This window comes from Anolis carolinensis, chromosome 4, assembly GCF_035594765.1.
Source record: "Anolis carolinensis isolate JA03-04 chromosome 4, rAnoCar3.1.pri, whole genome shotgun sequence".
Lineage (NCBI taxonomy): Eukaryota > Metazoa > Chordata > Lepidosauria > Squamata > Dactyloidae > Anolis > Anolis carolinensis.
The window spans coordinates 168,060,123-168,075,195 of record NC_085844.1 but is presented as its reverse complement, the minus strand read 5'-3'; the positions used below and the strand labels follow the sequence as shown (position 1 = coordinate 168,075,195).

At 38.4% G+C, this 15,073-nt stretch overlaps 2 protein-coding genes across 4 annotated transcripts in view; both read right to left on the bottom strand.

The window, feature by feature from the left end:
• Positions 1 to 1,710: 1,710 nt before the first annotated feature.
• On the bottom strand, positions 1,711 to 9,895 carry insl5 (insulin like 5). Its single transcript, XM_062978192.1, has 3 exons — positions 3,847 to 9,895; positions 2,791 to 2,828; positions 1,711 to 2,141 (listed from the first exon to the last, which is right to left on the bottom strand). Exons 1-3 carry the CDS (start codon positions 4,013 to 4,015, stop codon positions 1,926 to 1,928), a joined length of 423 nt encoding a protein of 140 aa, XP_062834262.1. The 5' UTR covers positions 4,016 to 9,895; the 3' UTR covers positions 1,711 to 1,925.
• Positions 9,896 to 10,019: 124 nt separating this feature from the next.
• dnai4 (dynein axonemal intermediate chain 4) overlaps positions 10,020 to 15,073 on the bottom strand; it is a 42,327-nt gene continuing 37,273 nt past the window's right edge. For all 3 annotated transcript variants that reach the window (XM_008119698.3, XM_062978188.1, XM_062978189.1), the window contains 6 exons: positions 14,185 to 14,342; positions 13,241 to 13,353; positions 12,698 to 12,796; positions 11,772 to 11,998; positions 10,443 to 10,596; positions 10,020 to 10,199 (listed from right to left, as the gene is read on the bottom strand). In XM_008119698.3, the coding sequence (XP_008117905.2) occupies positions 10,122 to 10,199; positions 10,443 to 10,596; positions 11,772 to 11,998; positions 12,698 to 12,796; positions 13,241 to 13,353; positions 14,185 to 14,342 (829 nt within the window). In that variant the 3' untranslated portion in view covers positions 10,020 to 10,121. The remainder of the gene's footprint in view (positions 10,200 to 10,442; positions 10,597 to 11,771; positions 11,999 to 12,697; positions 12,797 to 13,240; positions 13,354 to 14,184; positions 14,343 to 15,073) is intronic.

The window sequence follows — 15,073 nt, the reverse complement described above, 5'->3', positions numbered from 1 at the left end:
GGGTTCTCCACACACCCCGCCGGGCACTGTCAGATTTGCCACAATCTGTGGTGATTCCAGCGGCACACATGATGAGGTCCTAGTCTCATATCAACAGGTCTATTAAGACTGCTTGCAATTGATAGTGATAACATTCCTGGTTAGCTGCATTGCTGTTCCCTTTCCACTTTAAAAGCTCGATATGGGCTCCACTCAATAAGACAACACTCAGTATTAGAGAGAGTGCTTTTCTAGTAGTGGAAGTTGAATTGGCTGAAGTTAAAGGGCCCTTCCACACAGTCATATAACCCAGAATATCAAGGCAGGAAATCCCACAATATTTGCTTTGAATTGGGTTCTCTGAGTCCACACTGCCATATATTCCAGTTCAAAGCAGATATTGTGGGATTTCCTGCCTTAATATTCTGGGTTATATAGCTGTGTGGAAGGGCCCAAAGTGTGACAAAAGCAGTTCTTGGTTTTATTTTGAAAACAAATTAGCTAAATTGGCCTGGGTAAGTGAAACCATGGATAAGTGGGTCATACTATATTATATATATTAGGTAGTTTTTATTTTTTAGAAAAGTAGTATATTAGACCATTCTATCTTCCCATAGTAGCTGTTCTGAGAGTAATTAGGTGCCAAGCTGAGATTCAATGCACATTCCTGGCTGACCTCAAATATTAGGATCTCAGAATGGCAAGGGGTTGCAGACACTGTTGCTTGTACATAGGCATTATTTGATAGTCACTGGTGAAACTGACTAAAAATACATTTCTTCTAGATTTTTGTAATTCTTGCATGCTTTCCTTGCATCCACAATATATCTGGTATTATTCTACAGTTAGCTCTCTGTTTTCACATATTCTTTATTCATGAATTGAACCATTCATGGCTGAAATTCAACACACACTCCAGTCCAAAATGAAACTTTTAATTTGCCATTTTGTACAAGAAGCACTGGGATCCTTCAATGGCACAGCGGGCTAAACCCCTGAGCTGCTGAACTTGCTGACCAAAAGGTTGGTGGTTCAAATCTGGGGAGCGGGGGTGAGCACCTACTGTTAGCCCTAGCTTCTGCCAACCTAGCAGTTTGAAAACATGCAAATGTGAGTAGATCAATGGTTACCACTCTGGCAGGAAGGTAACAGTGCTCCATGCAGCCATGCTGGCCACATGACTTTGGAGGCATCTATAGACAACACCAGCTCTTCAGCTTAGAAATGGAGATGAGCACCAACCCTCAGAGTCAGACACGACTAGACAATGTCAGGGGAAACCCTTTACCTTTAACCACAAGGAACACCATTTTACTGTGTCAAGACTGAGTCTTGAGCATCCACAGATTTTGGTATTAATTGTGGGAAGTGGTGGGGGAGAGTAGTGGAATTGACTCTAGCAAAGGGCTCACTATACTTCATGAATTATTATCACAGCATTCTGTGGAGAGATATGGCATATCTGCTCTTAATTTCATCTGCCCTGTTCACGCAATACATCTCCAGCATTTTGTAATTTGTTTTGCCTTCTTGATAGATTTTCTCCAATTCCATTCCTGTTGCCACCCTGTTACCAAACGTTTAATAAAAATATCTCCCAGCAAGTAGTTTGGAATATTCAACCACCCTGAAATTAAGATAAGAGTGTTCTATGAGAAATTAAACAATTAAATTAAATTAAACAAACAAACAAATTTGTTTTTAACAAATTAAACAAACAAACAATCGAAGCCAGCTGGTGAACTTCAGATTTATTGCAAAAGTAGGAACCAAAAGAAAGAGCAGAAATCTTATTCATACATTTGAAGTGTAGTAATTGAACAATATTTGTCAATCTGGAAAGGTAGACAAGAGCTGAGAATTTTGCAGCCTACTTGAAAAGACCTATTTTAAGACCAAAGTATTATTGCTGTAGAGTAGCCTCCATATCAGCAATTGGTGCATTTTTAGCATAGTGTACTTATAGTGTTTTCGCTGCAGCCAACAGCACAGCAAGAGATTGTGAGTCGCATCACATCCTCATGCCTTTTATGGATAGACTTTTGTTGCTGGTCTTGCAGATCTCTTTCAGCCTCAGCCCTTGACTGGATGAATTCTTCGCTTTGGGATTCTGACTTCTGGATATAATTTTCCTCAGTACCTGTTGAGATATTGATCACAAAGTGAAAAATGACAGTGAACGTCTTGATCTGTTAAATGAAAATAATAACTAAAATGCTGGAAATATGTTAATAATAAAGTATTATGATAAATTGTGTCGGACTACTCTGACTATGAAAACATTGGCAAGGCATTGCCAATGTAGGCTTATCTGTGTCAGGGTTAATGTCTTAGGTTTGATGGAATTTGTACTTATAAGATAAATTAGACATCTCATCATAGGAAATTCACAAAAATATCAATGCTCTCAATGAAATTTGCTTTAAAACATGTGTACCAAGCCTAAGCTGAAGTTATTTCAATAGGATTATCCCAGTTGTGTTTAAACTACTTAAAACAAAGGATATGCGGAGAGAGGAAGCCAAAGATCAATTTCACCCACTCACATGCTTGCCCCAATATCTCTTTCCATTTTCATAGGTAATTTTGTGTGCAAGTTTACAAAATATAGGGAAAAATATGATGGATTTCAGTGAAACTTTGTTCCCTACCATCTTTCCCGTCTTCTGGGTCACCCCACAGTCTTTTCTGTGATTTCCTGTGCTTTCCCTGCTTCCTCTTCATTTTATTGAGTAAGGAGTCAGGAAGCACCCAACTCCTGAAAATGGAGTCTTCTCTCAGTCTTAACACACTAGCAGCACGGATTCCCATAGGCAGCCACCGGAAGTGGTCATGTATTGTGATATGGCCTCCATGGGACTCCGTCTTGCGAGCATGTTAAAATGGAGAGAAGACAGAGAGTTGACTATGTGGGATGAAGTCGTAAGGAAGGAAACACTCCCACTCTAGTGAGACTTGCCCAACACTTCCTCTGCTGTTTTTTTTAAAAAACACAAATGAAGAGACTTTTCTTTTGCCCAGGCTCTGTATCTTTTTATTTCTATACTTTTACCATTTTTAATTTTGTTGTTATATTTTTTTTATTACATATAGCTCCTTGAGAATATATTTTGACGTTGCTGTCTGCCTTCAAGTTATTTCTAAGTTATGGAACCCTAAGGTGACCCTATCCCAGGTTTTTTGGGATTGGGTGTGTAAATCACCCAAGATCATCCAGTAAGTTTTCATGGCTGAGCAGGGAATCAAACCCTGGTCTCTATTCTTGTAGCCCAACACTCAAACTACTATATCATGCTAGCTCTCAAGAATATATTAAAGATTCCCAAAAAAAGGCTCACATTTTACGCCATCAAATTAATTAAGAATGCACAACTAAGTAATTTTTCCTGGTCCAATCCCTCCGTCATGCCTTTATGAGGTAGCAACTGTGTCCAGGGATGGTGGTCTGTTCAACTGGGAATCACAGCACATGAAGTGATGTTTCCATCATGTCTTAACAGTGAACAAGACAGTGGTGATTAGAAGCAGGACCCCATTGCAATTTCTTGTTACACACTCTCTTGCTGGAAGGAGAAAGAGGAAAGTGGAAATCTTCACCCTTGTGCCATGCCTGGTCTTGAACAAATCATTTTCTCTCTGTGCTCCTGCTGCCTGGTAAATCAGGGCAGTGGCATTCATGAACATGAGTAGTTCTTGTTAGTGAATACAATGCAGTTATGCATCTGTAATTCTAGGCTACTAATCTGCAAATCCAGTATAGAATACCAGCCCAAATAACTAAAAATAACACAATTAATTTACGATAACTAAGTAAGATTTTTACATGGAGAACTTCAAAAATATTTTAAAAGCGATTACCTATGAGACCATTTGGGAAGCCATTCAGTTGTCTTCTCCAGCGGGATCCTCCACAGGTAAAGACGACCGCTCTGACAAAGTCTCTCCCGCAGAGTCGGACTGGAGCCCCTTCAGATTTTACTTCAGAGATGCCCATGAAGAAAGAGAGCAAAAGTAACCCCAGAACCACAGCCTTCATTTTGGCAGAATAGTATCTGATTAAACAGCAGGGAAGAAGATGAGGACTACTGTAGATGGAATCCAAGGAGGCAGACCAATTTATATGCTCCTCTCTTAGGCAAATGACATTAATCTGTGATGATCTAATGTTTGTCAAATATTTTTTGTGCCGGTGTTAAGTGCTTTGGGATTTTTAACTGGACTGTTCTCAAATAGTAATTAAAATTATAATATGTCACTATATGGCTAAGATTAGCATCATACGTAAAAGTCCAGCATATTTATAGAAACCACGCATCTTAGATCAACACTGCAAATGTTCACTTCCTTCCTCCCTTTGGGAGATTTATTATATTTTTCACACCTCACAAATGACTATGAAATAGCTATTAAACTCAACCAATAGGCATGCCATGCTGCTTTGCATTTAGTATCCTGAACCCAGTATATTTTATCAGAACTTACATTAAAATTAAATTTGTTAGAATCATGTATGTTTCTGTTAAGCTATTTATCTTATTTTTTCATTTAATTTATAATATTATTAATTGGTATTTAAAGAAAATGTTGAAAATACCCATGGTTATTTCTTCTTGAATATCAAGTTAATACATTTCTACTTTTTTCTTCCTCTTCTCCAATGACCACAGTATAAGAAAAATAAATAGAGTTGGCTCATCACATTTGCTGGAGTTAGGGCACAGGTCCCCCATGAAAATGGGGAAAAGGTGAAAAAAGCAAAGAAACCTTGCCCTTGTTTTTTAAACCTGAGGCTGGATCTACACTGCCCTATATCCCAGGATCTGATCCCAGATTTTCCTACATTATCTGGCAGTATACTCATATAATCTAGTTCAAAGCAATTGGGATATAGTGTAGATCCAGCCTGAGAGAATACCTTTCTAGGATCTGTAGGTCTTCCAATGCAACTATATGGTCAACTTCTACTGGAGGACCAAGAGAAAACTTATTAATCAAATCAGCCCATAATCAAATCCACAAATGGAGCTGGGGGGGGGGGGGGGATTAACAGTACTTGCCCTCTGGTATATTTCAAAATTACAGCATCGAAGAGTAAAAGTCCAAAAGAGTAACAAATGTGGAAGATCATCAGATGCCTCATCTACAGTTCTGTTTTATTTCTTGAAAATGTATATATGGCTTATATATTCTCTCTATTCTCTAAATCAGTCGTTCCCAACCTTTTTTTGACCAGGGACCACTTTGACCAAGGACCACTATCCAACATTAGTACCAAAAAGGTTACGAATCAGTTTTTAGTCAACTTTAGATTTGGTTTAGTTATTTGGTTGCTAATTCAGAAAATTCCATTGGATAGGCCACATCAGCTCTAGTTTCTGATACAGAACATATGCCATCCAGTACTCTCCATCTGCTTGTCCACAGAAAATCGTATTTAATAAGCCTCAGCATTATAAGAGGGTTTTGCGAGACCAGCCGCTCTCCTGCAACAGTGTAGTAATAGTGATGCTGCTGACCATATTTTAGTTCTTGCGAGCCACTGGTGGTCCATGGACCACAGGTTGGGAACCACTGCTCTAAAGTGAATCTGATCATGCATTTGTATGTCAGCCCTGATAATGAAAGTACCATAAATCCTCATTCCATTATATCTTTCTTGTTATGCATTATGTAGTACAGGTAAAACAGCCTCTCATCCCCGGAATCTGTGATAAAATGTTTGCATATAATATCATTTTTTTAATTTGTGGGGTTTTCCACTTTTGCATAAGTAAAGGCCCTACTGTATTGTGAACCTTTTGCTTCATTTTCCTTGTCAAAAATGAAATCACACACACACAAGCTGCTGGATGTCCTGTTCCCCCAAACTTTCTATCCCTCTGAGGCACATGGCAGCTCAGCAAAAATGGGTTTACAAAGAAAAGTTGCCTGAAAGGAAACAGATAATTCTGTCTTCGCTTTCTCAGATCTTCCACAAATCTCTTCCCTGCTGCAAATTTCTAAGCCAGTTTGTGACTTCTTGCTTCAGGCAACATTTGTCCTTGGAGATGTCATGGCACTCTCTGAAATCATGTGCTGCTCATAGTTTTGCCATTGGAACACATTTTGTAAGGTTGCAGCTTTCACCTCTTTTCAGCCATTTCTTTTTTTGTCCAATAAACTATTTTCTTATGGTGTTTTTGGTTTAATTCTGTTGTTTCGTGTATTGTTTGTGCTTTTTCTTTAACATAGAAATGTGAAAGATTGAATAATCACATTAATACATATCAGTTATAGTTATTTTCATCGTAAGTTCTACCCAAAGAAAACTAATTTATCAGAGGAGATCAAGCTCAATAATAGTTAAGTTTTCCATTTCCTATTGATTCTATAATCTGTGAATGAAGGTTGTAGACTTCTACTAAATGAAGCTTAATTTTCTTTTTTCTCTTTTTGTCCTCATGATAGTATTGTCATTTTTGTATTGTGCCCTCAAATTATTTTCCTCTAAAGGTGAATCTATCATGGTAGTTTTGAGAGGGGCGTGTCAAGGGTTTATTCAAATGAAGTTGCCCCATACCTTTCTCTGATGTGAGAACATTTGACTTGCCCACAGTCACCCAGTGGGTTTCCAGTGAGTAATCAAACCCTGGTCTCCCAGAGTCCTGGTCAACACTCAACCCACTTCACCACATTGGATCATGTTATAAAATTAGTCTGATACATTTGAACTAATACATACAGCTGAATCCACTAAGATGGAAGCTAACTTCTGCTCAAGCAGTTAAGAATTCCCTTTTAATCCCCTCCCTGCAGCCCAATATGCTCCCCAAATCTGCCTTAAAAAATTCACCTAATACTCAAGAGCAGATTTCGACCTTATACAAAGAGCTGCCAGGTGGAGAAGGAATTCATTTTGCCAGCCATGTGTTGCTAATATCTGTGTATCAGGCTACAAAAATCAGTAGTCCATCAATGCCCATGTTTAAGTAAATAATAGATATGCTAAAAAGATCACAAGTAATATCATGTTTGTGTCTTCAAGCATCAAGAATAAAATTTTGATCTCTGTTTATTTTGACACATAAGAAGATATATTGTGATTTACAAGGGCATTAGAAAGGTTGTCTGGTGCTTAACAGACCCAATAAGTAAACAGTTATTCCTTACTTTTTGATACCTTTTTGGGAAAATGATTAACAACTGTCCATGCTAATGGGTAACATCTTTAGGCAAATGCAGGAAATAGTATTGCCATATGATTTCTTCATTAAAATGTGCAAAATACACATGGAAATGGTTGTTAATGTCCTATATAACAGGCTGTGATTTTTTTTATCAGTTCAAACATTCATCACTCGTTGCCAGGCTGTTGTAGGAAGTTTAATATTATTGAAGTTTTTACAATAGATTGCCCTTGTGAAAGAGCTCTCTGGGATGTACAGAGACTCTAGGATGACCTAATCAATCAGAGAGCAGGGTGTTTAATGTCACTCTTTAAATCAAGAAATGAAAGACTAATAAGGTTTAGATGCAGGGAGTTAGGTTGAGCTGGTTGTTGGGTAAATAGAAGTTCTTCCATTCCCAAGAGACAACAGATCCAGCAAAGACCTCTTGGGCTCAACCAAGGTGATGTATACTATACTTCAGAGGAAGACAATGGCCAGCTACCTCTCAGTGTCCCTTACCTTAGAAAACTCTATGGAAACAATCTAAGGCTGTTTCCTATCCAATGAGCTGGATCCCAAGACAGGGCCCTTCCAGATAGGCCCGAAACGTGGGATCTGTCTCACTTTTACCCGAGGCATCCAAATGATGTCTCAGGTAAAAATGAATTAGTCCAGAGAAAACTGGGATTTACCGGTTTGCTCCAGATTAATTAAACATCTGGAAAGATCTGGATCTTAAGCAAAGGTCCAGATCTTTCCATGTGAGGGCCCTTTGGGATTGCCTCCCGGTACTGCTTCCACAGTCCCGGGGGTCAGTACCCATAGCCATCCTGGTTCTTCAGGCTCGTGGAAGGGCACCCCCCTCCAGCCCCCCATTTTAAAAAAACTTACTGAAGGGGCATCCCAGCAGTGCATAAAAATGATGTGTCAAGAGGAAGGGGAGGAAATAAATGTTTTGGTTGACCCAGGATGGCATCTAGCCACACCTCAAAGGAAAGCTCGAGTTTTGAATTGGGACACAAATCTGGGAAGGTGTGTGTTAAAATAACACACTTCCTCCTGAGTTTCTACTGTCTGGAAGGGCCCATAATCATACTTATACAGTAGAGTCTCAATTATCCAACATAAACGGGCCGGCAGAACGTTGGATAAGCGAATATGTTGGATAACAAGGAGAGATGAAGGAGAAGCCTATTAAACACCAAATTAGGTTATGATTTTACAAATTAAGCACCAAAACAACACGTTATACAACAAATTTGACAGAAAAAGTAGTTCAATACGCAGTAATGCTATGTAGTAAATAAAGTATTTATGAATTTAGCACCAAAATATCATGATGTTTTGAAAACATTGACTACAAAAATGCGTTGGATAATCCAGAACGTTGGATAAGTGAGACTCTACTGTAGTAGATTGACTGAAATAAACAGGATTTAAGATTATTATGAATAACAATTTCCTTTGGTACCATCCCATTGGTGGTGTGGGGTGGACTGGATAAAATTTGGATAATGTTTGTTGCCTGTCACTTAACTAAATTACCAGTTTTTACAAAAACTTCTGACACAATATCAGAGGATGACCAGAATTTGACTATTATGATTTATGATTTATGTTGCATAAATCATACAGAGGCTCTAAGGAGTATGTGTCAAACTCAGAGGCCATGAGCCAAATTCAGCCTGCCATGTAATTTTATGTGGCCCTCCAGATGCTGTACTACAACTCCTGTATTCCTCTCCATTAGACATCATCACTAGAGCTGATGGAGTTGTGATACAGTAACATCTGAAATGCTGCAATTTGTTCTGTTTAGTCAGAATAGTGGGGTTTGAATTTAGATACAAGGCTTGGGGATATGATGTCTGAGGCCCCTTCTACGTTGCCATATAATCTAGATCATCAAAGCAGAAAAAAGTTATCTGCTTTGAACTGAATTATGTGAGCCTACACTGCCAGATAATCCAGTTCAAAGCAGATAATCTGAATTTTATATGGCAGTGTAGAAGGGGCCTGACTTTAAAATGTCCTTTCACCTTTACTCAACACAGGTTCTGTTGGGTTGCAATTCTCATCATCCTAAATCCACATGGTGGATAATCACAAGTTATGGAATTGTTATTCAATAACTGGGTAAAGAGCACCGACCACTATGTTAAAAATTGTATTTATGGATTCTCTGTTCATGGATTTAATGACCCTTTGAAGGCAATCCCAAGGCTGATGTGGCCAACATCCCTGCTCTAAGGAACATTGGTGAATTGCTAAGATGCATAAAGGGACACCAAGGGTGTCCTGGTTCACATTAGACTCTACCAATGTGTATCCACATTTTCTAGCTGGTGTCCTGATGCACACTAGATCCCATTTTGCATCAATCCTGATGTGCATCAGTCCAGTAGCACATTGGATTCTAATGTGTATTGGTCCCATTGCTCATCAGTCCTATTGTGAATTGGGTCACAATGCCCATCTCTCTTGTGTGCATCCCCTTGTACAACCACCCCAGTGTGAAACAGTCACTTTAGTGGTTTAACAGTAGCATAAAAACAGACTCTTGCCAAATACAGGCATTGTGAAACTGTTCAATGCTATTTCCTTCAGACATGATTTCCTTATTGTGAAACAACACATGGATCAAGAATAGGTCTCTACAGTCACCTACAGAGCCACTGCCAAGACCCAACACTTGGAAGGCAATCATACCTGGCCACGAGTGATAGCCTATGAATGACTGAATAACTCCCAAATAATTTGTCTTAATATTCCCCAAACTAGAGCATAAGTAAAGATTTAGCTTTCCTCTCCTGGATTATCTTGGTGTGCTTTACTAATCTTGTAAGAATTGGTGTGTCTAGTGTTTGATACTTTAAAAAAAAATGTAGAACATTTCAAAAAGATCTCGACAAATTTATTTCCATATGAACAAATATATACATATATATATACATCAATGTAATAGTTACATTTTAAATGTTTCATAATTAAATATCAGGTATTCAGTATCACTTCCTTTTCCCCCTCTGGAGTGAGTAGATTAGTACCAATCATATCGTGCAGAACTTCCACCTGAAAAGATATAAACAATTTGCACCTAAATTAATATGCTTAGAAAAACCCTAAAATCCTAGATAAAAGAAGTGTTATTTCTCCATTACAGTGAACATGAATTTACAAAATATTGATATTTTTGTATAGCTTTTTGTGTGTGTAGCATTGCCTTTTAATTCTACTCCCAGGTACAACTGCAATGGCTTTTACAAGGGACCATAACAGGGATGTATGGGACTAAATTAAGGTGACAACGCTTACCTTTTTTCTGTCCACTTCACCCAAATTTCTAAGTGCATACACAGTGACTAATCCATCACTGTCCCCAATCAGAAGACAATCTGCATTTTTAGCAAAAAGTACTGTTGTGATTTTCAAATTTCCAGTAGCAGGATTTACAATCAGGGGATCCAATCTATATGCAAAAGAGTAAGACACACAATAGATAGCCATAGCTGTGAAACTGTTTGGAGCATCCCATTGTGGGATACTGCTTTCAGACATTATTCTCTGCTTGTCTCCTAAATTACTTTTTCCAAACAGTAATTTCCATGTTGGCTCGGGAAACTAATGAATGCCACACAATTGAGCCAAGGCTCTTCATCATGTTGATATTTGGCACGGCATAACTGGTTCTATTATGTACCAGTGTTGAACTCCAGCTAGTGATGGTGCTGTGATACTGATTAGGCCTCTTGGAGAATAATGTGAAGCTTTGGGGATGGGGGGAAACGATGGGCTGCCTCAAATTGTTAGTCTCCACTGGTGTAGCTTCATCCAAGGTGGGTATTGCATGCAACCCATGGTGATTCCAGTCCCTTTTTTACTTCTCCTTCAAACAGTCAACATGATAGACAAAATTTTTACAGTGAATATAAAATGCTTGTTCAAGGACTTCCACCAAGCAGAAGTTATATAATCCTAGAATCATGGTGTTGGAAGAGACCTCAAGGGCCATCTAGTCCGACCCCCTGCCATGCAGAAAAACATCATTAAAGCACCCAGACAGATGGCCAGGCTCTGCTTAAAAACCTCCAGAAAAGGAGGCTCCACCAATCTCTGAGGCAGACCATTCTACTGCCAAACTATTCTTAACGTCAGGAAGTTCTTCCTAATGTTTAGATGGAATCTTTTTCCTGCAATTTGAATCCATTGCTGTATGTCCTAGTCTCCAGAGCAGCCTCCTTATTATCCAACATTTTTGCTTATCTAATGTTCTGCTGGCCCGTTTATGTTGGATAAGTGAGACTCTACTGTATTTAAATATGGCTGTCATGTTCTCTCTTAGCCTTCTCTTCTCCAAGCTAAAGATACCCAGCTCTCTCAGCTGTTCCTCATAGGGCTTGGCTTCCAAACCTTTGATCATTTTGTTGCCCTTCTCTATGCACATTTTAGCTTGCCAATATCCTTCTTGAATTGTGGTGCCCAGAACTGTAGTTGCTCCACAAATAGGAAAGCTTTACAATAGTTTCAGAATTATCAATTATAATGGATTTCTACACCATATATCATACACTGTTTTCAAAAATAAACAGAGTGCATTTGGCTACATGTACTTTGGATGCAGTTTAAGAAAGGCAGTTAACTTACGTGCTGACACTAAGGTCCCAGATTTCCACCTGAGATTCATTTGCAGCTGCAAACACATATGGTGAATGAGGGGACCACATTATATCATAAAGAACGTTGGTGGTGGAACTGAGGGTCAGAAGAGGGCGAACTGAATCCTGGCGCCACAACATAATACTCCAGTCTGCAGAGCAACTTAGAAATATTTCTGTACTGAATGGATTCCATGCTAATTTGTACACAGGACCCTTCATGACAGGGCAGAGGAAGGAGGGAGAGAGAGAGAGAAAAAGAAAGAGTAATTTTCACATAAGGCTTTCATAGTAAAATGAAGGTGTGCTAGCATCAGCAAGCAGGGAACCTCTTCACATGATGTTCCATTTTCTGCCTGGTATAATCCCTGTTTGGTTTTGCACCAAAAATACAGTATCACCTCCCTGTATCCTCCATTATATGTTCCAAGTATTCTTTACATCAGAATACTTGCAAAAGGGATCTTTTGCACCAAAAAAATACAGCATGATCTTCCCATGTCTTCCATTATATGGGTCCTCCATTATATGTGCATAATGAAACTGAATAATAGCAAACCCTATATTTTGACTATACTTGGGCTGAAAACACACCATAGAATTGCACAAGAGAATATGGAAAGGCAATATTTTTTGGAGTGTGGGCAACTGAAAGCATGGATAAGGGCTCGTACTGCAACCAGATTGCGATTTCAGGACAGGTTATTTTTCTATGGGATTTTAATGGTGCAAAAAGTCCTTTTTGCAAGTATTCCGAGTTAGATATCAAGTACATATTTTGGGGGTATGAAGTAGGTGTGGTTTTGCTAGGTGCCCCTCCTTGCTTTGTTCAAATCCTAAGGGAAATCCTTAACATCACACTCTAAGGTCTGCTGGGGAAAATCCCTACTATACCTAATGTTTAACTATACATACTTTGTGTCCTGTGTAGGTCTCCATGTATTGTTCATTGTAAGAACAAGAGCATTTGTGAATATAGCCTTCTTCGGTTCCAACCACATATATATTAGTGTCCTGAAATATAAAATAAAATAAGAATCACTTTGATTCTAAAGTAAAATGTTACTTTACCCATCTTCAGGTTTTGCAAAATGATTCAAAACTTGTTTCTCTCTTCCGCTGGTAAAAGCTGGAATCATTGCTCAAAAGTGTAGTGGAATTCTCAAAAGCTCCACTAACTGTGTGGCTAGATTTTTTAGAGAAATAAGGATAAGGAATGAGATAAAAGCACCAATAAACACTCAATTCCCCCATTATTCAGCTGCAAGGATATTTCACGCAAGGCATATATTTCATTACCACTATCCTTTATGGGACAATCATCTCCAGACAGAAAACTGTGTACTAATAGTGTTTAGGAAACTATAGTCAAGGTCCTAAATTAAGCACCAGTACGAATGCTGGTGAAGCATTATGAGTCAGCTGGTCTGATGAGAATAATTCATTAGCTTTACTTACTTTTGGGTGAAAATCAAAGGAGAGACCCGGAACTTGTCGTGATATCAGTGCTTCACTTTTCTTTTCTGCTCCTTTTCTCTTCTCACTTGTTGTTCGCTTTAACTTCATCAGGTCTGCACAGAGAAGCAAACAGAATGTCAAAACTCAGGTTTAATTGTAATACTAGAGATCATTATTTATCTTGTATTTCATTGTTGAAAGGAAAGGGAAAGAAAGAAAAAGAACCTCCCATAATAACTTCACATATTGTGCTTGTTCAGCTCTATTTTCTCCTTCTATTTCTTATGGGTTATTTTTTTAAAAAATAATGTTATTTGCTCCTCTTAAGGTTTGTTAAGGTTTATTATATCTCTTGATTTTTTAAAATTAATGTGTTCAGGTTTTTAACCGGAATTGACATTAAAAAGAAAACATGTTGACATGCCCACACAAAGAGTCATAAGGGAAATGCAACATTATTCTTGTGTGTCTTCAGGGCATTTTTTAATTTATCCTGATCCTAAGGCAAACCTATTGCAGAGTTTCCTAAAAGATTTATTCAAAGGGGTTTGCCATTGGCTTCCTCTTAGGCTGAGAGCGTGTGAGTTGTCCAAGCTCACCCAGTTGGTTGCCGAAGGCTTTCATGGCCCCTCAACCTTTGAGGATGCCTGCCATAGATAAGGGTGAAATGTCAGGAGAGAATGCTTTTGAAACATGGCTATACAGCCTGGAAAACTCACAACAACCCAGTCACCCAGTGGGTTTGATGTTTGAGTGGAGGTTTGAGCCCTGCTGTCCAATATCCAAACCACTACACCACACTGGTTATCTAGTATTAAATATGTGCATGAATTATGTTCATAATCCATTATCCAACTTTGTGTCTTATCTGAAAAAAAAATGTTATCCACACTCTTGAGAATAATAGTATTCCAATATGTTTTATAGAAGATGACAATGCTTACCAGTGCAGCTCAATCCTTTCCGAACAAACCATTTAGTTACTCTTCCATCTGCTGATATGGAGACCAGTATCTCCCCTTTGTCTTCTCCTTTTGTCCCCCTGTCCTGCTCTACCCACCTCAGCTGCCACACAGGGCCTAGGTGTTTCTCGCTAGATTCACTGAAACATAAGAGTGATGACACACACACACAGGAAGAGTTAGGAAATATAATTGTGATGCATACAGTATATAAGGTAACTTAAGAGTTATATACCACTTGTAAGCTTAAAATTGAACTTCTGCATGCAAAAAAAATTAAGTGAAAAAAAACTGTTATATAGATAGTGTTGTTGGCAGTTTGGACAGAGAGGATTAATGTTGCCAAACAAATTGCTGAAAATGTGATGGGTGTGTGTGCATGTATGGTTAATTACATGACTGACTTCAGCCTCATAAGAGAGATTAGACTGGTTTGCTCTTTGCTAACCTTTCATAGGTAGATGAATACTTTTGCTTTGTTTTGGCAGTCTTTGAGGGCTGACTGTTCAGAGAGAAAGGACTTTTCATGTGCTATCATGTTTGTATTTTTATGCTTCTTAATAGTTACGATTTTAATTGTTTTTAATTTTATTGATGATTTATTTATATTTTAATTTTTGCATGGTGGAAATCTTTTAGGTGTTTTAACTTTTACCTTGAATCCCAAAGTGGTAAAACAAAAACATTGTTATCATTATCATTACTATCCAGCCAAGATAATAGCATAGTGCTCTAAATGTGTAATGCTCAAGAACCTAAACATCAGTGCTGAGATTGTCAAATTGAAGGTAGCAACCAAACAAGTGGTCATTGACAACCAGACATGTGTCCAAAATGGTTCATTCTTGTTTTCTCTGCTGAATAGGATGAG